The 23,993-nt window shown below is 37.2% G+C and overlaps 1 protein-coding gene across 4 annotated transcripts in view; it reads right to left on the bottom strand.

The window, feature by feature from the left end:
• LOC126336898 (dynein regulatory complex protein 1) overlaps nt 1-23,993 on the bottom strand; it is a 380,293-nt gene that overhangs the window by 289,238 nt on the left and 67,062 nt on the right. For 2 of the 4 annotated variants that reach the window (XM_050001020.1, XM_050001019.1), the window contains exons 2-3: nt 15,327-15,444; nt 14,968-15,172 (exon numbers count right to left, since the gene is read on the bottom strand). The exons of the other annotated variants lie outside the window; for them this stretch is intronic. In XM_050001020.1, coding sequence (XP_049856977.1) covers nt 14,968-15,172; nt 15,327-15,444 — 323 coding nt within the window. The remainder of the gene's footprint in view (nt 1-14,967; nt 15,173-15,326; nt 15,445-23,993) is intronic. 4 annotated transcript variants of the gene reach the window in all.

The raw sequence follows: 23,993 nt of genomic DNA, 5'->3' as shown, positions 1-23,993 counted from the left end.
CTCAGAAATGTTTCAAAATGAATCTCTTCTTCCCTCCAAGGCTTCACACTTGAACTCCCAAAACATATCCCTGGCATTTGCAAGCTGATCAATCCTACCGTCACAAATCTAGCAGCTTGCCTCTGAATATCTTTGATGTCTTCTTTCAACTGGACATGATGCAGTCCCAAACACTCAAGCAGTCCTTGAGGACAGGTCACACTAGCATCCTATATGCAGTCTCCTTTATAGATGAACCACACTTTCTTAAAATTCTCCACTTGTAATTCAAAGATAACTCAATTGAAGCATTCGCCTCCTTACAGAATTATTGTGTCAGAGAGTAGACGAACAGAAAAACAACAAAAAATATATTTTACATCTAAGAATAAACTTCTGTGTGGAGAAATGAATAGTACATGCAGTGCAGTGCTTCTGGTGGCCAAATGCAGAACTACTTGATAGCGATTCACTTTCTATGCACACATGGTACTGTCCTGTCACTGCACAACACTGCACTTATGAAAGTACATAGAGGTTGACGCATAGGGCACTACATCAGCCCCCACCCCTGATGAAAGCAGAGCATTGGTATTGAGGAGCCTCACTGGGAAGTGAACTTGTTGGCTGGAATGGGTCATCCACGCCTTAGAAGGTACTGTACTATGCCACAGCCTGGGAGACGTTTCCAGAATGAAATTTTCACTCTGTATCAGAGTGTGCACTGATATGAAACTTCCTGGCAAGCCATGTCTCTGTAATATCCTTTTTTCCAGAAGTGCTAGTTCTGCAGCATTGCAGGAGAGCTTCTGTGAAGTTTGGAAGGTAGGAGACAAGGTACTGGCAGAAGTAAAGCTGTGAGGGCTGGGTGTGAGTCATGCTTATGTAGCTCACATGGTAGAGCACTTGCCCGTGAAAGGCAAAGGTACCGAGTTCAAGTCTCGGTCTGGCACACAGTTTCAATCTGTCAGGAAGTTTCATATCAGTGCCCACCCCTAGGCAGATTGAAAATTTCATTCTGGAAATTGTAGTATTGCTTCTACTTTCTCAGAGGAAGAGATCCCACAGCTGAGATCTTATGACCAAGAAATGTCACTTCTGGCTGCCCAAAAACACAATGGGCTTCATTCAGTATACTCCATATGGTTCTAATTGTCCAAATACCTCACACAGGTGTTGATGATGTTGTTCTGGATCAGCAGAGAACACCAGGTCATCATCAAGGAGTATAAAGCGGTATGGTACTCCTTGAAGAATGGAATCTATAAATCTCTCTAACACATCTGAGCTGCATTTTGTAAGTGAAAATCATACATATGCTCTTGTGTAAGCCAAAAGGTATGATTATGGCAGTCTGTGGTATGTGTTCTGCAGCTACAGGAATCTGGATGTAAGCTTTTGTATAGTCCAAGACATTGAAAATGGTGGCACTATGTACTCTAGTGCCTTAACTGTAGTACAAGATTCCTGTTGGCAACAGTTCGAGAGTGAAGCACGTGATAGTCATCACATGGGCACCAGACTCCACCTTTCTTGCAACTAAGCACAATGTCGAGGACCACAGTCTTTTAAATGGCTGTATTATGCCTTGCCATAAAACCAAGTCAAATTCAGCCTTCGCAATTACTAAATGGCTCAGATACAAGTGTCTAGGCCTGCATGCCAGAGGGGTCTGTCCATTGTTTTAATATGGCACACTGTACGACATGGTATGCTTCGTGGGGCACCAGGTGGCCTCATCAGATTTGGGTAGTCAGTCAGGAGTGCAGTGTACTCACCACCGGAAGCCTGCATCAACTAGGAATTGTGGACTGCTACATTGTCGTGGAAGAGGATGATGGCGAGGCTGGTAATGCTGTCCACCAAGTGGGCATACACTACTTCAAGGAGTAGCTGCTAGTGCACCAGAAAGTCTGCTCTAATGATAGCCTCTGTGACATATACGATGGTGAAATCCCACGTATGGCACATGTCAAGGTTAAGATCCAGTTGTGAGTGCTGTACATTGTGACTGAACAGTTGTTAGTGGCTGCCAGATGGAAGCCAGTTGATGGCCAGAAATGACACTTGGACAGTCAATGCAGGATCCTCAGATCCAACCCAGTGCCTACTAAGAATTTCATGCCGGAACCTCTGTCTGTGAAAAACAGGCTCTTGAAGGATGACTGGCAATTGGCTGCACTTATTGTCAACCTCCACTTCCATTTGGGTGAGAGCATGGTGATGAATGCCTCTTCGCATGATCACTGAACTGGCGGTGATACAAACATAGCTCGATGTCACTCAATTAAGTCATGGTGCGGCTGGCAGATCAACTCCTCAAACATCATTGGTATCTTTCTCTATTGTTTCCAGTGCCATTGTATGACAACAATGTGCTGACTTGGGAATACAACATTGCAACTTTTGCTGCAAGTGAGTCATGGTCTGTTCACTCTACCAATGACACTGTTGTTGCACAGTTATCTGGCACCATGGCTGCACTGATCTACATGGGTGGAATTGTGTCCCAAATGGGGTCAGTTAGCTCTGAAACAGCATCCAGCAGCACGTCCACTTGTGAGATGATGGCTGCCGTGATATGTGGTGACAAGTGGCTGCTCCATAATATGTGTAGCAAGTTATCCAGTACCATGTCTAAGCCAACTTTACTGCAGAGATGGCGCAGGTACTGCAATGGCTTCCTATCACTGATATCTTCTGGTGTTAGCACTTGCCTAATGAATCTCCATGGGAGGCAGCCACATTTTGTTTCAATTCTGTCTTGACCTTAGAGTATGAGCTCATCTTGGGTGGCACAGTAGTGACTTGTACCTTGACTGCAAATCTGTGGTCCAATTGACTTACGATAAGGACAAACTTAGTCATGTTGGCCATTACTCCCACTGAGCGAAAATTTACCACCACTTGTGCAAACTAAAGGACAGGATTGTTTGGCCAGAATGGTGGCAGGTGAACTTCTACTCTTGAAAAGGCACACTCTTATACCATTGCACGATTTACTAAGACTCTCACGCAGTACTGTTCCTCCTATTCACTTTGCGGTCACCACTTGTCTGTTGTTTCAAGAGAACTGCTGCCCGACTCTTGTCTGACATGTTCTGTACATAGAAGAAATATATTCAGGAATGGAAGGACAGCATATAAGGCTACTCTCACTTACAACTCAAAGATAACTCAATCATAGCATTTGCCTCATCACAGAATTACAATTTTAAATTTGAGAGCATGCTGGAAAACTTCATAGCACAATATAAGAGAGTAGATAAACAGATCAACAACAGAAAATAAATTTTAAATCTGAGAGTAAACATGCACATAAAGAAATGAATCACACATGCAATGGAGCACTCTTGCTGGCCAGGTGTGGAACTACTCAATAGCAATTCCCTCAGTATGCACAAGACACTGCACCATCATGGCACAACACTGCATTTCATGTGAGTGCTTGGAGGTTAAAGTGCAGGATGCTACAGATTCATCAAACTATTACGTCAATAACAAAAACAGACTTCATTAATATTGATACAGTTTATCTAATATATATAATATTTAACTCATGAGCATATTTTGTAAAATATAATCTGTTGGTAATTTTTAAATATGTTTTTTATGATGGATTTTTAATAACTTATGTCTGCTGAAAATAAGTTAGTTGTTGATTTCTTATAGAAAGTAAGACATTCTACATAAGGTAATCAATATTTTTAAATATAAGGTGAAAATATGAGAGAGTGGGTATTCAAAAAATACAATGGGAAAAATGTAAAAAGAAATTTCAAATATGGGTCCCAAAATATTAAAATGCACAAAACACTCACAGAGAAAATTTGTTTTGCAAATGCTAAGAAATATTGAAAGGTCAAGTATTGCATTGAGATGTTCATTAGACATAGCTATATCATTATCTACTACTGCACAGGTGTCACTGAAGTATAGGTTCATTTCAACCCTTGTTACTTCTCAGGACTTCATTGCACTTGCGTGAAACGTACATTTTCCTTTGCTTCTTCACCAGTGTTATTACAGCAGGTAATAGGTTTGGTATATAATAGGTATGGTATATCATCTTCTTACTTTTCTTGGGGACATCTTTGTTCCATGACACTCCTTTCATATTCCTTACAAGACGGACAGCTTGCCTTGCTTGCTGACTTATCTTTGTCATTTCTTACATTTTCCTGTATTATACTCCCCATGCACATGAAACTTCCTGCTGTGTACAGGTGTTTACATCTAGTACCATGTCCTGTAGGTCTTTTTTTCTTGTTTTGACCAGCTTACACTTCTTTGCATTAAATTTTTGGCCATATGCTTACACAACTTCTTCCCAAACATACAACTGCTTCTGTACTTCGTCCCTGTTGTTCCCTCACACCATGAAATCATCAGCGAACAACTTTGTTGTCATCCTATCTCCTACTTTTCTTGCTACATTTGTAATTACATCATTCCTCACTCCTATGAAAAGTTAATGTAAATAGTATATACCTTTTCAGTTCATTTCACTTCTTCCTGTTCTCTTTCCTCCTACTCACACAATTTACTCTTCCTTGGAATTTTATGTTGAGCACAGACTGTTTCTCTATTCATTTCCTCCTTAGTGTCTCTCAAACTTTAATTCTGAATGCAATGTCACATGTTTTCTCTAAATGCTGGAAAACTTATCAGAAGATTTCCCCCATTCTCATAGAGGCATTCCTTCAGCTGTCACACTGCAAATATTAATATCTACTGTGAACTGCCCTCAAACCATACTGTTCAATTACTTCTCCATGGTTTTCTCTCCAGAACTTTCTCAAAACTGTTTGCACAGTGGCACATAATGCTTCATTTCCCTCTATTTGGCTTACCTTCTTGAAGATACATACAACTGTTTCTTCTTCCAGTCTTCTAAAGTTCTCATTTCATTCAATACAGCTCTCGTAGCTCTATACAGTCACTATGTCCCCACCATTTCTTCTAATCTGATCATTTCCAGGCTTAGTTCAATCATTTCAGCCTGTAACTCCTGTACATTCCTCTGCTGCTCCATAAAGATACAGAAAATCTAACTCCTCTACATTCCTCTGCTAGCACATCATAAAATATAAGGGGCATTCAAAAAGAAACGAGCCGGAAGCATAATTACAGAAACCAGTACCTGTATGTTAGAAGTAGCTATTGAGACACTTGTCCCACTGTGGCACAAGGTGGTGGATGACTGTCTCATAAAATTTCCGGGACTGCGATGTTAACCAGTTTTGCACGTACAGCCGGACGTTGTCATCAGAGGTGAATCATTTCCCCTCAGAGCCTTTTTAAGTGGACCAAAAATTCATTCCTTCTGATTCACTTCCTGAAGCACAGGACAACGCAACGGTGAATGCCCAGCGTTACTCACAAACCTTGACAACCCTTCACCAAGTGATCAAATCAAAATGACCAGGCAATCTCACCCGAGGGGTTATTCTGCTCCACAACAATGCAAAGTCTCATACGGCCAACACAGCCATGGCAGTCCTGCAGAAATTCAAATGGGATGTTCTCGGCCACACTCCATACATTCCGGACCTCTCTCCCTGGATTACACCATTTTTGGTCCCTTTGAAAATGCTCTGAGGGGCAAACGATTAACCTTGGACAATGACATCCAGCTGTACATGCAGAACTGGTTAACATCACAGCCCCGGGAATTTTACGAGACAGCCATTCACTGCCTTGTGTCACAGAGGGACAAGTGTCTCAACAGCCAGGGTCAATACTTCTAACATACAGGTACTGGTTCCTGTAATTATGCTGCCATCTTTTTTCTTTTTGAACTCCCCTTATATGCTGTCCACAGCTCTTTGATGTACTTCTTCTTTTCTACCTCAATCCCATCTTCATCAACCATTTTTACAATCTCTGTCACTTCTTTTCTTCTATTTCTGTCATTCCACTTTGTATATTCTTATTTCCTTTACTACTGTAAACTGCAACAAATTTGCCAAGCAGGACAACTTTGCCGCTTTTCGAATAAGAATATATTTGGTGCTATTTGAAGTTCCTTAATCATCTAATAGAGTTGCCAATATTTTTAAGGCACAGGACAAACAATGAACAATAGATATGATGTGCATTTTATGTTTATTCATTTTTTCCTGATCTTTGTCAATTATTTCTCTTTTGGCTTGTCAAACATGCATTTTCTGGTAGTCTAGAAAAGTGTCTCATCCTATCAGAAATAAAATTGTGTGGTATATTTAGTACAATGATATAACTTGGCACGGTTGTGGCAGGAAGTTTGGTGAAAATGAGAGAAATTTGTCAATCTACATTTTTTAATTTTTCTAACCTCTATCAGACTTTTTTTGTTAATCAAGCATTTTGGGATTCTGTGCAGGTCATTGAACTGACAAGCCTCTTTAGAACAAAACTGGGAGCATGCAGGTACCAAAATTTTTGCTGGGAATCATAATTTAGACATTTGTGAATGACAGATTGACCCAGCATCTTTAGTACTTGGCGTCATTAATGTGACAGGCCTGAAAATGATGTGATTGGAACATTAGAACCAGTTGCCTCGTAAAACAATATCAAAATAATGGTCGTTGTCACAGTATTATTATACTTCATCTACCAGCTGCTGTACCATGCTCCTGAACCCAAGATGGAATTACATTCATGCTTTTTTTCATGTTGGAAGCGGTGAAGCAGTTATCTTGACTGGAGGTGTGGTAAACATGCTTATTACTCCATGGCTATAGTGAAGGAGCAGTAAATCTTAATACTCAGATCTGAGCTAGCACCAATACAGGCAGTATTGAAGTGCCTGAGAGCTATGGTTGACACCTGTGAAGTTAAGTACATGGGTAAGAGTACGATTTCAGATTTATTTCCAACTTGTTGTTTCCATTTATGCACAGCACTTCAAGTCCTGACTCAGTCATCTTCTTCACATGCTGCAGATTTCGCTATTATATGTACTCGTTGCCTGGTTTCCAACCAGAGTGTGAACTGTTGTTGGCCTCATGCCACTATTTATACCTGAGTTCAATTTCCAATACCAACTAACCCTTTGAAACTCTTTTGTTTTTCAGAGCTCACACTGATATTCTGTAAAAGATGGATTCTCTTACCATTTTCACATTCTGGTGGCCAGTGAGATTTTAGTAAACTAAGCCCCGCACCACAAGCATTATTTAAATTGAAACTGCCATTCCTCCTTATTAGGTTTTCTGACATCTTTATTTCAAGAGACTTCTTAGTTATGACGTCTCTGTGCCATGATACTGGTCTCATTGTATTTCATTTCATGATTATATTCAATGCAGTGCTTGGCAATACCTGATTTCATTGGTTTTTTTGTAGGGTATGTCATTGATATTGATTGCATCTCTCCTTGACCAATTCTGGTAGTCTGTGCAACATAAGACATATCACATTCACATGGAATGTGAAACATACCCAGATTCTGGAGACCTGTATCATCTTTAGCATTACAAAGAATACTTTTTATCTTAGTTGAATGGAGTGAAATACCCTGGATGCTACGTTTCCAAAGAAGTCAGTCAATCAATCTTGGCACATACTGTGCCATAATAATGTAGACAAGTTAGATAAGTGATTTTTAGCTTCTCTTCCTCAGTCTCCACCTTTTTCTCAGGCACTCTTGACTTTAGTTGCATTGCCCGTTCAATTTCAAGATCTGAGCACCCAGTCTTTCAGAACATAATTAGTGGCTGTTGTAATTCTGCGATGAGGCTCTTCTTGTCTGAAAGTGTTTCAGCTCCTTGGACCAAAGCCTTCAGCACCAAATTTCTTAGTGAGGGATGGTGATGGTTGAGGTATGGAGATAGAGGTTGTGTCTGCAAGTTTTCTATATACACTGTGACTCTGGGATCCACCTGTTCTTTTCTTAATTAACACATCAAAGAAAGATAACTAGTCCTCTTTTTAGGTTCCATCATAAAATTTACTTTATTACAGACTGAGTTTAACAGTTCCTGGAACTCTTAAAGCTTTTCTGTACCATGTAGTCACATTACAAAAATGTCATCCTTCGTACTGATAGGAACATGTTGTTTACATATTCTAGTACCGTTGCTTCAAAGTGTTCCGGTATAGGTTTGCCACAAAAGGTGATAACAAACTACTTATTATCACATCATCAGTTTTTTTCACAATATTTTCCACTGAACAGGAAATAAGTAGATGTCAGAACACACCTAAAATTATCTGTGAAACTTTTTTGCAGTTAGTTCCAAGGAATCAGAAAGTGGAACTCTCATAAAGAGGAAGACTAAATATACATATCCTAGATCTACAATTGTCTGAGGCAGTGTACAAAGTCAGCAGAATTGCAGATGTGGTGTTCATACTCCACCACATTTTTGCCGAGAACACGTTTCAGGATTCTGTCAACTGATATGTAGGTTAGCCAATGTCACTAACTGTTAACTGTGGATCTTAAAGGAACTCCATCCTTGTGTACATTGAGAAGGCCACAATGCCATGGCAACACTCCTGCTAATTTTGAAGACCCTTAATAATGGAAACACCAAATTGTCAGAACATCCGGAAGTGCAATATTAATCAATTGTGATGAGAAAACCTGAGAGATCTTAAAGCACATGACACATGACTGGACTGTGGTCAAACCAGCCAAGTGATTTAAGAGAAGCTGCAAGTCAGCTAGCTTCAGTCTTCACATCTAAACAGCTTCACTATTCTGAAGACTATGAGTGCAAGAGTGCAAACAACCTAAGGAGTGCAGGAAAACACTCACAAAAATGAGAAAAGTGTAAGTTAAGACTTATAGTAGTCAGATGATTAAAAAGGCCAATATCATCATCCTGCTATGGAGTACTTATTTGAAGGGAATTTCTGACTTAACACAGAACTTACTGGATGATGAATGTCAGGTAATTAATATTTTTAAGTCAAGTGCAGAGTTCTGAGGTGTCAGCCATGATTTAGGCTCTCTAGAGAAATGTTTCAGTGAAAAAGATCATGAAGTGGCTTCAGATGTAACAGGAATAGTTCGGACAACAATCTCTACTCTGTTATTGGGGATAATATCAGGCACATTGGAGGGAATGCTCCACACACTAATGTGGGGATTGTGTCACTCTTTGATTTGATAATCTGAGGATGAATTGTTCTGTTGAACGTGTAAATACATAACTTCAGAAAGCATTCAACAGAGCGGGCTGATAAATTCCATCTGTGATCCATGCGTCACAGCCTGACACATTCGCACAATACATAGTATAGTCCAAACCTGAATATTTTGGTAAAGGTTTACAAGTACAATTAATTTCAAGAACCCATTCAGTGTAATGAGATCACTGTTTGTCCAATCCCTGTGACTTCAAATATTTTCACTAGGTCTTTTTTAGGGTCCATCTCCCTCCTGCAAAAGACACCATTGCAAGAATCACTGGGGAAACAAAAAAAACAGCAGCTAGTACAGCACATATACATTTGCACTTTTCGGTTGGAATATAAGAAGCTTATTAAATCAGAGGTTCTCAAAACCTTTGGAGAAGGTAGCTCACAAAATAATATTGGACAGGCTCTCTGAAAATGGCATTTTAACAACATCTTAGTTTCGCTTTCATATTGTTTTTTGCTGATTCCATAAACTCAGTCCTGGCTGAGCTAAACATTATAAAAAACTGTGTTGGAATTTTCTGTGATCTTTCAACATCTTCTTCTCTGTGGATCATAAAATCCTAATAGGGGAACTAAAAACTTGTAACATTAAATACATTTCCCATGCATAGATAGAGTCGTTTCTTAACAACAGAAAATAGAGGGCCATATTAACAATAAGGCCAAATTCAGAAGTGGTAATATTAACTGTGGGGTTCCAAATGGTTCAGTTATTGTCCTTCTGCTCCTTTTGCAGACACCTGGACAATTAGAAGACTCTTCAAAAACTGTGATGTTTCCTGATGTCACTACTTACAGATGAGAACCGGTTCACTGCAAATAATTCTATCCTTAACCTTATGAAGACTGATACTATGCAATTCCAAACGAATAAAAATATCTTACAGGTGCTATGACTACAGATCAACAGACTCACACTGGATGAGGTTATGTGTGGGAAGTTCTTCAGCACCTAGATGGATAATAAACGATCGTGATGCCTGCATGTGGATAAGTTAAAACAAAAAGCTCTGACATCTCACATACTATGTTGACTTGCAGACAGGACTGATAGTATACTTTCACTCAATACTGCCTTGATGCTGCTACAATCAGAAAACATTAATTTTACAGAAATATAAAATATTAATATTGTATAAATTTCATAATCAAACATCTTACCAAAGCTTCTTCAAAGATATAGGGGTTATTACATTTATGTACTGACACATGTACTCCCTAATGGTAAAAATAAAGGAAACCCTGAAATCAGGCCCTGAAGACTACGCAAGGTGTGAGGTCAGCACAGCACACTCCTGGCTGTTGTCAACATTTTGACCTTGGAGCTGCTACCAGTAAATCAGATAGCCCCACAAGTGGCATCATGAGGAACTGAGTGCACCTCCATCCAGTCTTCCCACCAAAGAAAAATCTCTGACAGTACCGGGAATCGAATTCGGAACTTCTGCATAAGATTATGTTGTGTTGACTACTTGGATACAGAGGCAGACATTCCATAATGGTACATGTGGTTAATAACAGTAGTGCATTTAAGATGAATTCAGCAATTCAAAATCAAAATACTGGAAGTGAAAACAACTGCCATATAGACAATGCACCCCATGTAGGGTTCAGAATGGGGTTTTATGCTCTAGGTTCACTGGCAGACATAAGGCAGGATATTGAAAATCCCAGATATTCATAGATAAGAAGAAATATTATCTCATTATCCACTCTTTCTACACTTTATCAAAATATTTGGACTCAAGGATGTCAATTCCACATAATTTAAATGTTTATATGAAATAGATTTAGTCTTTGCTCATTTATAGGCTGTTGACAGTGGTCTGTGTAAAGTTACACAATTTTTTTTGTTAAAACTGTTAGACAATAACAGCAGCAAAGCAGTGGGAGCGAATGGACAGGTTGGTTTTCTCTCTCTCTCTCTCTCTCTCTCTCTCTCTCTCTCTCTCTCTCTCTCTCTCTCTCTTTTCATAGCTGATTTTTGCTACTGTGCATAAATATACATAAAGTAGTTGATTTGTCAGTATGAGTAGATTTGTCCTAATGGTAATTTGTTATTGCTGACTACTTCCACCTATAATGCATATATTGTCATATTCCAAATCTCTGAAGGCCCTCTGATGGGTTATAGTATTACACCTCAATGAGGTACTTGAAATTTTCAGCACAGAGCAGGATCAAGTAGAGCAACTATGGCTCAAGTTTACAAGAAAAGTCGACCAAGCACTGGTAGGATATGTACCCAGTAGAACAGTTCATAATAGGAGGGAACCTCCTTCATATACAGTCTAAAGAAACAGCGAATACAGCATAATAGGTGTAAAATAAATCGTAGGGCCATTGATAGAGAGTTGCTGAATGAGATGCATTTGGCTGTCAAGAGAGAAATGCATGATGCCTTGAATGTTGACCATAGCAGACTATCGTCAAATGATATTACACAAAACCCAAAGAAATTCTGGTCATACATGAAGGCTGTTAATGGCACCAAAGTTAGTGGCTGGTCCCTAGCAAATCAAAGAGGAATGTAACTGAGGGTAGCAAAGCAAAAGCTGAAATGCTTAACACCTTTTATAAATGAATATACAGGAGAATTGCACCAATTAAACCTGCATACCACTGAAAAGATGAATGAAATAAGTATTAGTGAAGGTGCTGTTAAGAAACTGCTGCAATCATTAAAATTGAACAAAGCTGGAGGGCCCAATGGAATCCACATCAGATTCTATACTGAATTTGTGGCTGAGTTATAATAGATCCCTTGAACAAAAAACTGTGCTCAGTTCCTGAAAAAAGCACAGGTCACACCCCTCTACAAGAAGAGTAGTGGAAGTGAGCCACAAAATTACCATCCAAAATCCTCGATATCAACTTGTTATAGAATCTTAGAACATATTCTGAACTAAATATAATGAGGTGTCTTGAACGGAATGACCTCCTCAATGCCAACCACCATGGATTCCGAAAACACTGACCACATAAAACCTAACTCGCACTTTTCTCACAACATACTGAAAGCTTTGGATCCAGACAATTGGGTATCACTACAGTATTTCTTGATTTCCTAAATGCATCTGACTCCATATCACACTTGTCACAAGTACGATCATGTGGGGTATCAAGTGACATTTGTGACTGGATTGAGGACTTTTTGATAGGGAGGACACAGCATGTTATCTTGGATGAAGAACAATCGCAGATGTGGATGTAACTTCAGGTGTGCCCAGTGAAAGTGTGTTGTGACCCTTGATGTTCATGTTATATATTAATGACCTAGCATACAATATTAATACTAACATCAGGGTTTTTGCAGGTGATGCACTTATTTATGATCTAGTACTGTCTGATAGAAGCTGCATAAATATTCTTGATAAGATTTCAAAGTGGTGCAAAGATTGGTAATTCGCTTTACATGTTCAAAAATGTAAAACTGCACACTTCACAAAACAAAAAAAATGTAGTATCCTATGACTGTAATATCAATGAGCCACTACTGGCTGTAACACTTTGGAGGCATATGGAATGGAATGATCACGTAGGCATAGTTCTGGGTAAAGCAGTTGGTAGAGTTCCATTTATTGGCTAACATGGGATGTTGAACATATACAGAGAAGGACAGCACAAATAGTCATAGGTTTGTCTGATCCATGGCAGAGTGTCACAGAGATACTGAAGGAACTGAACTTGAAGACATTTGAAGAGAGACGTAAACTATGTCGAGAAAGCCTATTAACAAAGTTTCAAGAAGCGGCTTTAAATGATGATTCTAGGAATAATTTACAACTCCCTACAGATTGCTCTCATACGGATTGTGAAAATAAGATCAGAATAATTATTGCAAGCACAGAGGCATTCTTTCCATGCTCCATACATGAACGGAATGGGAAGAAACCTCAATCACTGGTACAAGGGGATGCACCCTCTGCCATGTGCCTTATGTCAGTTTGTCAAGTATAGATATAGATACAGATGTAGATAATGTGTGACTGACTGACTGAATGAATGAATGAATAAAGGTCTTCATCACATAGAAGTATTCAAAAATAAGCTGAAATTATTGCTCATAGGCTATGTGTGCTAAAGAAGTAATTGAAGCTTTAATGACTTAAGTTAATGACGACAAAAGCAGAGAGGATACTAAATGCAGACTGGTAACAACAAGAAAAGATATTTTGATAAAGAAAAGCATGTTACAAAATTTAAGATTAAGCAAGCTATTTCTGAAAATATTTGTCTAGATTACAACCTGACATGGAAATGAAACGTGGATAACATACAATACAAAGATGCTGTACACACTACAAACAAAGACACTGTAGAAGCTTTTGAAGTATGTTGGATTGATAAAATACTGAAGATTAGATCAGATAAGTAATGAAGAAGTACTGAATAAAATCTGAGAGAAAAGCACTTTATCACAAAAAAGAAGGGACAGATTGACCAGACACATGTAGGTTGCATTAGGCATATTGTGATGAGCTTTGAACAGAGGAGATTAGCATGGAGAGATGCATAGCATCAGTTGTCAGACTGAACACTAAAACACAAATAAGTTAACTCTTACTTTTAATTACAATGAACAAAAGCAATTTGTCAACATTATAAGTCAACACTAACATTTAATTTAATGTGATAACCATAAACTAAGTTTGCACCAATGCATCCAGACTGTACTGGCTCTATGCATTATACAAGCAGCAGCTTCTAATTCTAGGAATTTTATTCCAGAGGAGGCTTATTTGGCTACATACAGTAATCAGCAGTAACATAAAATAAAGTAGCCAAAGCTTTCACAAAACTATCAGTTCACCATAATATCTTTGTGTAAATGAGCAACATGTACTCATGTATAAAAGTGAATTATACTGAATAGTCTTTCGTGTCATTGCAAAACATCATACAATATTTTTGTTTGTTTGTTGGATTGACATTTTTTCTAACTAATTCCATGTCCCTGAAAGTTGTCACTCTTGATGTATCAAGCATGTGTGTGGGTGCATATCATGTGTACATGTGTGCGTGGCTATGGGTGTGCACATGAATGGAATAAATATACACTGAGATGATTATATTTAGCAGTTATTTCCATTTTCATACAAGGAATAATATAAACAGAGAGTAAATTATTAATGAAATCAAGTAAGCATCTTCCTCATTAGGCAGGCCACTTAAGATGTTAATTCAAGTTTCATAGTCATAAGTTAATTCTTAATGTTAATTACTATGAAGAGAATAAATTTACCACCTGTCAACACTTCATCTGATGTGTTAATTATACACTAATTTCCCACAAAGGCACACAGATGGTGGCAGAGCTTTGGTTTATATCACAAGTAGCTCCTAATAGTAGTGTTTTATATAGGAACAGATGGTGGCTGTGCAAGAAGTGAGTTTTGTTGTAGAGACAGTGTATGTTGTAACATAAAAACTTCCTAAATTTTTAAATTACATTATATTAATCAGTAGCTATTCCTTCCCTCAGAATCAGTTCAAACAAAATTTGAATGTAAATGGAAAAAACATAATAAAAATGAATCATGTTCAAAAAGCTTGTATGCTGGGTGTCCTACATTATTACAGTCAAACACATAATATTTGTTTAATTTTTTCACAACTAATTTTATTTCCTTGAAAGTTGTCCTTTTCAATGTGATAAGCATATTTGTAGATCCATAATTGCTTTTGTTTGAAAATTTGAAGTACTATAAATAATGCATAAACAATTAAGGATAATGATTAAGCCTCTTACTTGGATGATTTTATTGCTTATTTGCAGAATTTTAAAGGGATAACTCTGTTTACAAGCATTTTTATTTCAATCTGCCAGACTATGCAATAAATAATAACCTTTCTGTTCTTCCATGGCATGATGAATATCAAGTGGATCCTTTGACACTAGTATAGAGGACCATTTTTGGTCAATTTCTTCAAATTTCTTCAGACTTTTTTCAGCTTCTTCCTCTACAACCTTTGTCCTTTTTTCTCTTGCAATAGCAAGTTCTTCACGATGCTTAACTTCCCGAGAATCACTAGCTACTCGAACATTTGTTACCTGTGACAACACCCCTTTTTAGAACAGGCACTACTAAAAATTATAACAGAAGTGATAGGAATTTTTTGTTTGTTTATTGCAAATTACTGTGTGGTATAATGTTCAAATTACAAAAATCTTCAAGACTCTAAATGAAAATATACCTAATACTCACCAGTTCACGTCCTTCCAACAACAGTTTTTCAAGTTGATCTGCACTGTTTTCCACTTGCTCATCAAGCAGTGACTTTCCTTTCTCTTCCTGCACCTCTTCTTCATCAACAATATGTTGCCTGAAACACATAGACTGTTTCAGTAATTACATATCTCTTCTTAGTTTTATTAACATATTATCTGTGTTGGTGTGGGTTGGAGGGAGGGGGGGAGGTTTAACTTGTGCACCTACAGATAAAATGCAAAATAATTTTTTACTGTATGATACAGGTCGAGCAAATAATACTTATTTGGTGGTAGGTAGCAGCAAAATAGAAGACAAGTGACATTAAAATCTAGTTTTCAGACTTTAATACATTTGTATAATGAATACATCAGTGATAACTTTATCTGTAAGGGATAAGTGTAGTGTTCCACAATGAAGATAGTCAAAAACAGAAAAAAATCTACTTGCCAGGTACCAGCAGTGACAGATACAAACCAAAAATCACACTGTAAGGTCCAACTCTTCGATATGATGATCATGCAAGCATTTTTAAATTTGCCAGTTAAATTAACTGTGTTTGACGTAATATAGATTAATAGTCAAGGGAGAATTTAAAACCTAAATTTGACTACTTTGAGTCACAAGAATAAGGAAAAATTCTATTTAATAATGTATTAAAAACAATTTTGTAAAATAAGAGCTCATGATTGAACTCTCAAATATTTTATCTAATGTTAATAAATAATGTTCTTAATTTGTATAATTCGAAGGAAACTCCTGTCACTCACATGGTTGTGCCTCATATCTGTGACAATTTGTAACTAGCAGCACAAAGTGTAACTGATATCAGACTCTGTGGCATCCACTCCATGGTACAGGGAGTTAGGTGGAATGGATCCCTACCAGTAAACCCAATTTTTTTAAACAATCGATCTCCTGTCTATAAAAAGAGCTTCAGACTTCTGATTACTTCACAATGAGTTTAATGTGTAAAATATTTGATGTTTCATCTATATCTACATCTACATGAATACTCTGCAAACCACATTTAAGTGCCTGGCAGAGAGTTCATCAAACCACCTTCACAATTCTCTATTATTCCAATCTTGTACAGTGCGCGGAAAGAACAAACACCTATATCTTTCCGCACGAGCTCTGATTTCCCTTATTTTATCGTGGTGATCATTTCTCCCTGTGTAAGTCAGTGTCAACAAAATATTTTCACATTTGGAGGAGGAAATTGATGATTGGAATAACATGAGAAGATTCTGTCACAACGAAAATGCCTTTCTTTTAATGATGTCCAGCCCAAACCCTGTATCATTTCAGTGACACTCTCTCCCATATTTCGCAATAATACAAAACATGCTGCCCTTCTTTGAACTTTTTCAGTGTATTCCATCAGTCCTATCTGGTAAGGATCCCACACCATGCAGGTATAATCTAAAAGAGGACAGACAATCATAGTGTAGGCAGTCTTCTTAGTAGATCTATTATATTTTCTAAGTGTCCTGCCAATAAAACACAGTTTTTGATTAGCCTTCCCCACAACATTTTCTATTCCTTCCTTCCAATTTCAGTTGTCCATAATTGTAATTCCTAGGTATTTAGTTGAATTTATGGCCTTTAGATTTGACTGATGTATCGTGTAACCAAAATTTAACGAGTTCCTTTTAGCACTCATGTGGATGACCTCACACTTTTCATTATTTAGGGTCAACTGCCAATTTTCACACCAGTCAGATATCTTTCCTAAACTGTTTCGCAATTTGTTTTCATCTTCTGATGTCTTTATTAGAAAATAAATGACAGCGTCATGTGCAAAAAAACTAATATGGCTGCTCAGATCATCTCCCAAATTGTTTATATAGATAAGGAACAGCAAAGGGCCTTTAACAATACCTTGGGGAATGCCAGAAATCACTTCTGTTTTACTCGATGACTTTCTGTCATTTACTACAATTAGTGACCTCTCTGACAGGAAATTACAAATCCGGTCACATAACTGAGATGATATTCCATAAGCAAGAAATTTCACTACAAGCTACTTGTGTCATACAGTGTTAAAAGCCTTCCAGAAATCCTGAAACATGGAATCGATCTGAAATCCCTTGTCAATAGCACTCAACACTTCATGTGAATAAAAAGCTGGTTGTGTTTCACAGAAAGGTTTGTTTTCTAAACCCATGTTGACTGTGTGTCAATAGGCAGTTTTCTTCAAGGTAGAAACATGTTTAAATAAGGTTTCAAATTATGTTTACAGTTTGTTGGAAACCACTGAGTGCACTCATTATCAAACACTGGACGAGTAGAGTCTATATAATTTTCTCTGTTTTGAACAACAACTAGTTTTTCATGCATCTCAATGTCTATGACATCATATCTCTTGAAATATGTGTCATACAGTGATATAATTTAGAAGGTGCATTCAGTGGTATATGTAGATACCATCCGCAAATATGTAGAAAACAGAGTTAGGGTTGGTAGTAATCACTGTAAATCTTGGGAAGACACAAATCAGTAAGCTGACATATTCTGTCTATTTTCATTTAATTATGTCATATGGAATAATGTTCTGGGACAACTCAACTTTAAGAAAGTATTCATGGCTCAAAAATGTGCCATAAGAATAATGTGGGGCCTCCATCCATGATCATCCTGCAGACCTCTGTTTAAGCTTTGTGGTATATTTATTCCTTCATGAATTTCCAAGAAGAAAAGTGAAATTCATTACTCCACATTACGGTTTTCTTTAGCAAAAAAGAGGTGCACAATGATATAAAATGTCTGACAAACAACAAAGTAAGATTTGAAAACAAACTGAAAAAGTCTTTGCTTGACAACTCATTCTATACTGTATACTGTATACTGGGAATGTGAAAGACTCGTTCCACATCATTACAATGAATCGCACAAATGGTCGATGGAGCATTTACATTAAATACTTGTTCAACATTTTTATAATTAATCATATAAGTGATCAATGGAACAAGACCTCTTAGTACTATGTTACCCTTGTGGAGGCGTTCCATCTATATGTTCTCCCTCTGCATTATGACTACATAACAAATAGTACTACTGCTTTTATTAGCATTAAAAGCTACTTTCTCTTAAAATAAACATCATGTCTTTCCAGAGGCTGCTTGGCCTTATCACCTGCAGACAGTGGCCATTTGTGTGTGTGTGTGTGTGTGTGTGTGTGTGTGTGTGTGTGTGTGTGTGTGTGTGAGAGAGAGAGAGAGAGAGAGAGAGAGAGAGAGAGAGATAGTTCTACTTCTGATGAAGGACTCTGTCCAAAAGTTGAAAATATTTCTGGCATAATCTGTGTCACGTCAGGCAGGGGTTTACCTCCATAGTATCAGATGTTATTGAATTTAACAAATGTTAAAATTCAGGAGTAAGTAAGAAATACGAATCTTTTTGTTTTCTCCAAAAAAATTCCTACCCCAAGATACAGGCCACCAAAGATGACACTGCAAACACCATTCTGAAGATGTGAATTTCGGATTTTTTTTTTAATGCTGTATCTCTGTAACAGTTCTATTTATTTCGTTAGAACTTTTTTTTATTTGAGAGGTAACTGCTTTATGCTTACAATGATATCCTCCGTTTGGACATGTCTGTCTAAGTTCTTTTACTGTCGTCCTTTGAATGTTTTTATAACTTGTAGAGAAATTTTTTTTCAATAATTTTCCAATCCAGAAAAGTTTTTTTCTGTTGATTAATACCATGTAGTGCTGTATTTTCTGTAAAGGAGAGCTTCCACACTTAAGTTGGACAGGTTTTATTTTAAAAAATCATTTCTTTAAATTTCCATGGTAATATTAAGTCTTCAATGAAGTAACAATGTTTATTTCTATTGTCTTTGTTGCATTTAGGCCTATTTCTTAGCACTTTCTTTGTTGCAATTATTTCTTTTCACTTTCATTGTTGCAGATATTTCTTAAACTTTGTTGTAGTTCCTTGTCCGTTTCTTCGTTGTGGTTGTTCATTAGGTTTCTGTATTGGTGCTGTTCAGTGCTAATTTGTTTACTGAAGAGGCTTCTAAGACATCTAAGACCATCCATTGAGTTCTGTGTCTTTGTGAGGAATTTGCCAGTTGACACAGTTGCACTGTTTTTTGTGAAAAGGACTGTTTGACATGTCTTCTGACTGGGGCCACAGCAGAGGGAAACGTGCTGACTATTGGCATATCCATAAAAGAGTGTTATATAAGACAAACAAAAAAAATGGGATTAAATGTTCTTATTTGAAGACGTTGTTTCAAAGTGAAGATGTTTCCAGTGATGACGTTTTGTGTTGTAAATGTTATTCCATTACTGAATGATTAACAACATGGTGCCGAGTGTAGATTGGCAGAATACTAGGCCCCAATAACTACAAAAAGAACGAGGAAAAGTGTACAATGTATTGATGTATATCGCGAGTATTTGTGTTTTTTGGGCTACATCATCATCAGAAAAGTAACGGAAAACATGAATGAAGCCAGAAGAAGGTATGAAGAAAACTTCACAGTGGGGCCGTTCACATCGTCATACTACGAATCAAGTGAAATAATCCGTTCGGAACCCTGCATCTGCGATAAACGTGCTGCAAAAGGTGTAATGTGCACGTTATATGTAAAACTGTGTTCCATTATAAATGTGTACATACAGATCCAAAACGTAAGATATGGTTCTGCTCGAAATGTCTCACAGATGATTTAGTTCACAAACTTATGGAAAAGACTGCTGAAACAAAATTATCTTAGTGTTATTGGAGGAGATAAAAGGGTTTAAAACACGACTTTGACAAAGGCACGCAACAGAACGCAAGTAAATCGCATGATAAATTTCAATCAGATACCAGAACTTGTATCAACTCTAAAACAAGTTATAGCGTGTGGAGAAACTATGAGAGAGGTGGCAAAAATGGCTTCATATGCATTGTATTCGAAAGAGAACTCAATTTACAGTACAAAAAACTCAGTCCGTCGCAAAGAAACAGACGAAAACAAAATATTGGAAATGTGATACTGGTAACAGCATAGAGTTACCAAATTCACCAAATCCCTTTAAAAAACGATATGACGTCCAAAGTGCAGTAAGTGACGACTCTGTCTCAGAAAATGCTACTGCAAACATTCAGATACCTAAACCAGCCATTTCTGCACCCTTGAAGACTCACAAACTATAACGACATGTACCTATGTCACAGCAAAAAAATTCATGATCGCTTGATGAAACTTTATATTCTAGCCGACAGCCATGGACGCGGAATCGCCTCACGTGTTAATGAGACAGCAGTTGTGAAAGCCATGAGCTTTGTTGAGCAGGGAACGCCCCTCTCAGAAATAATGAATGCTATCAGGTATAAAGAAATAATGGAGTTATCATCAGGCGACTTTATAGCACTGCTTGGTGGCTCAAACGATATATACAGAAACGAAACATCCACAGCTTGCTCAGAATTGAGGAAATAACTGGTTCATATGTCGCACGCAAACGTTCTCTTTGTGATCATTGACTGCCGCTACGATTTGCCACATTGGTCTTCTGCAAACAAGGAGATCAGAGCTGCCAACGATCTTCTTTCTGATATATGAAAGCAATTCGAAACGTAGATGTTGTTGATATTAGCGACATTAGGCACAGGTTTCACACAGCACACATGGCCTTCACTTGAACAGTCTAGGGCAGGAAATTGTGACCCAGAAATTACTGGAAAAAACAAGAGGCATCTGCAAATGTCTGCAACACAAACAGCAATATCAGTAAAATCGCCAAAGCCAGTTGCAGCAAGTACAACACAAATGACAACAGCAGCAGTGCCACCACCACCAACAACATCAACAAAAGCAATGACAACAAAAACGGAAGAAACAGCAAAAACAACTAAAACTCCATCAACAGCAGAAGAAATATCAGTAGCTGAAGAAAAACCAACATCAGTTACAGTAGCAGCCCCACCTCCAGCGGAAACAGTGTCAGTAAAAAAAGCAAACACAGTCGCTGTACAAGAAACCATGTTGACAGCACCAACAGCAGCAGTCACTGAACTTCCAACAACAGTGAAAACTGATCAACCTTGCCCGAGGGGAGCCAAAGACTAGGTACAGCTGTTTCACTTAGCACCAAACGAAGAAAAGGAAGAGATTGTGACAAATCAGCCTGAAAAATTGCACCACAAAGCAGCACTTGACCAAGTATTGACAAAATACAAATACTTGCAAAACTTTCAAGATAATTAGTCAAAACATTCAATGTCTCAAGAATACAGTATTAGAATTAAAAGTCACCATAAACAACTTTGTAAATATCTCTTGTATTTTTCTATTAGAACATTGATGCACGGTCAGTGAATTAAGTCTAATAAATATAAGTAATTTTGAAGTAGCATTTCTTCTAGCCACAGTATTTGTAAAAATGGTGGAGTATGCATGTACACTAGGGCTAGGCTGCAGTATAAAGTTAGATCTGAAACATACCATCTAAATATGCAAAGCGAAAATACTAATTGTCATATCAATATACAGGTCACCACCAGGTGACAAAAACATATTTTTTTAAAATTTTGAAGCAGTGCTAAACTCTTTGTATAAAAATGAAGTGAACTTATCCCTATATGGAGATTTTAACATCATCTTGTTAACTGATAATGAAGAAAAAATACAGCTTTTGAGTATCCTACACAGGTTTGCATGAAACCACTCTTCACAGACCCCACTAGAATAACAGAGTCATCTTTGTCCATATTAGATAATATCTTTACAAATATCGAAAATGACGTTACTGACACATAAAACGTAAACTTAGGTCTTTCAGACCACAACACACTAGTAACATGCTTCTGTACCTGAAGTGATTAAATACAAGAGGGAATATAAAAGGCACTTATACCCAGAAAAGGTTAATATTTTTATTCAGTCGTTAGCAAAAGAAACCTGGGAAGATGTATACTCAAATGAATCCATAAATGCATTTTATAATACTTTCATGTCCATATTTTATATGTGTTTTCCACACAAACTGAGAAGAATTAACGTCATGCCACGCAACAGCAGCCAGTGGATAACACCTGCTATCAGAGTAGCCAGTCAAAAGCTAAAACTTCTCAATCAACTGAGAAAAGACAACCAAGATGAACACTTTGCAGAATATGTTAAGACTTATAAGAAAGTAATTAAAACAGCCAAGACAATACACAATCACAAAGTAATCATAGGGGCAACAAACAAGTCGAAAGTACATTGGAATATAGTAAAAAAGGAAACAAACAAAAGTGTTAAAAAGCAAGATGACATTGTATTAAAAAACGATCGTTGTGTGTCACTCAGAAATGGTGCTCTAGCAAATTACACAAATGACTATTTCATAAAAACTCCACTCAATATGAGTAAAAATTTTGCTAGTAATAATAGTAGTTCTGACTGGGTTCAAAGAGAGCAAAGTGGTAATTCAATATTACTATGTCCCACAACTCAATTAGAAGTGCTTAAGATAATAAAAACAATTAAGAATGTTACAAGGTACCAGATTCAGTCATAATTAAATGTGCTAGTGTCATAGCAGAACCACTCTCACATATCATTAACAGAAGGGATGTTCCCACAAAGATTAAAAATTTCAAAAATAAAACCATTGTATAAAAAGGGTAATACAAATGAAATGGGGAAACAATAGACCAGTTGCTTTGTTATCTGTATTTTCAAAAATGATAGAGAGTGCCATGAGAAATATAATTACAAGATACCTCTAAAAATTTAATCTAGTTTCTGTAAACCAACATTATTTTTGCAAAGGAATGAGTACAGAAACAGCAGTTACCCAATTCATCGTAAACATTGGAATAGGACTTGACAGAAATAACAGTACAGTAGGAATAAACTTGGACTTGTCGAAGGCATTCAATACTGTTGATAATGATATCTTGCTAGACAAACTAGTAGCTTTAGGTATAGGAGGACTTGTATTAAAATGGTTTGAGTCATATCTTCACAATAGAAAACAGGTAGTAGAAATTACCTCAGCAAACAATAAAAACCAAGCATTATGTACAGATCGGACATGCAGACTGTACCAATCGGAGTACCTCAGGGCAGCATTCTAGGACCTCTCTTATTTCTTATATATGTTAATGATATCAAGATCCCAATCATTGTTTGCTGATGACACAAATATTGTTGTAACAGACATAAATAGCTAATTACCAACATCTGGAATACATACAAAACTGGTTTTAACTGACAGGCTAACCTTAAATACTTCAAAAAATAATTATATACATTACAGGAAAACAAAGTCTCATAATTATAATGTGAACCTGAAAATTCAAAATAAACAAAAGTGTAGCTGCCACAAAATTCTTAGGTGTGCAAATTAATGAAAATGTAGACTGGAAAGCCTACATTCTCTACCTCACTAACAATTTAAGCTATGCTTCCTTTGCATTATGCATAATTAGTGCTGTGTGTAGCAGAGAGTTAGCAGAACTGTCTACTTTGCTTACATCCATTCTGCTGTCACCTATGACCTAACCTTCTGGGGTTATAATAAGGCAAACATGAAAACCTTCTTCACCTTACAAAAACGAACTGTAAGAATAATTTCAAACAGTAGAAGGTTAACACTTTCCAAACAGTTATTTCAACACCTAAATATTCTACCCTTACCATGCCTCTATATAAAAAAAAGTGTTGTTAAT

The sequence above is a fragment of the Schistocerca gregaria genome, chromosome 2, assembly GCF_023897955.1.
Source record: "Schistocerca gregaria isolate iqSchGreg1 chromosome 2, iqSchGreg1.2, whole genome shotgun sequence".
NCBI lineage: Eukaryota > Metazoa > Arthropoda > Insecta > Orthoptera > Acrididae > Schistocerca > Schistocerca gregaria.
The sequence above is the reverse complement of the archived record's forward strand: the minus strand, read 5'-3'. Positions and strand labels throughout refer to the sequence as shown.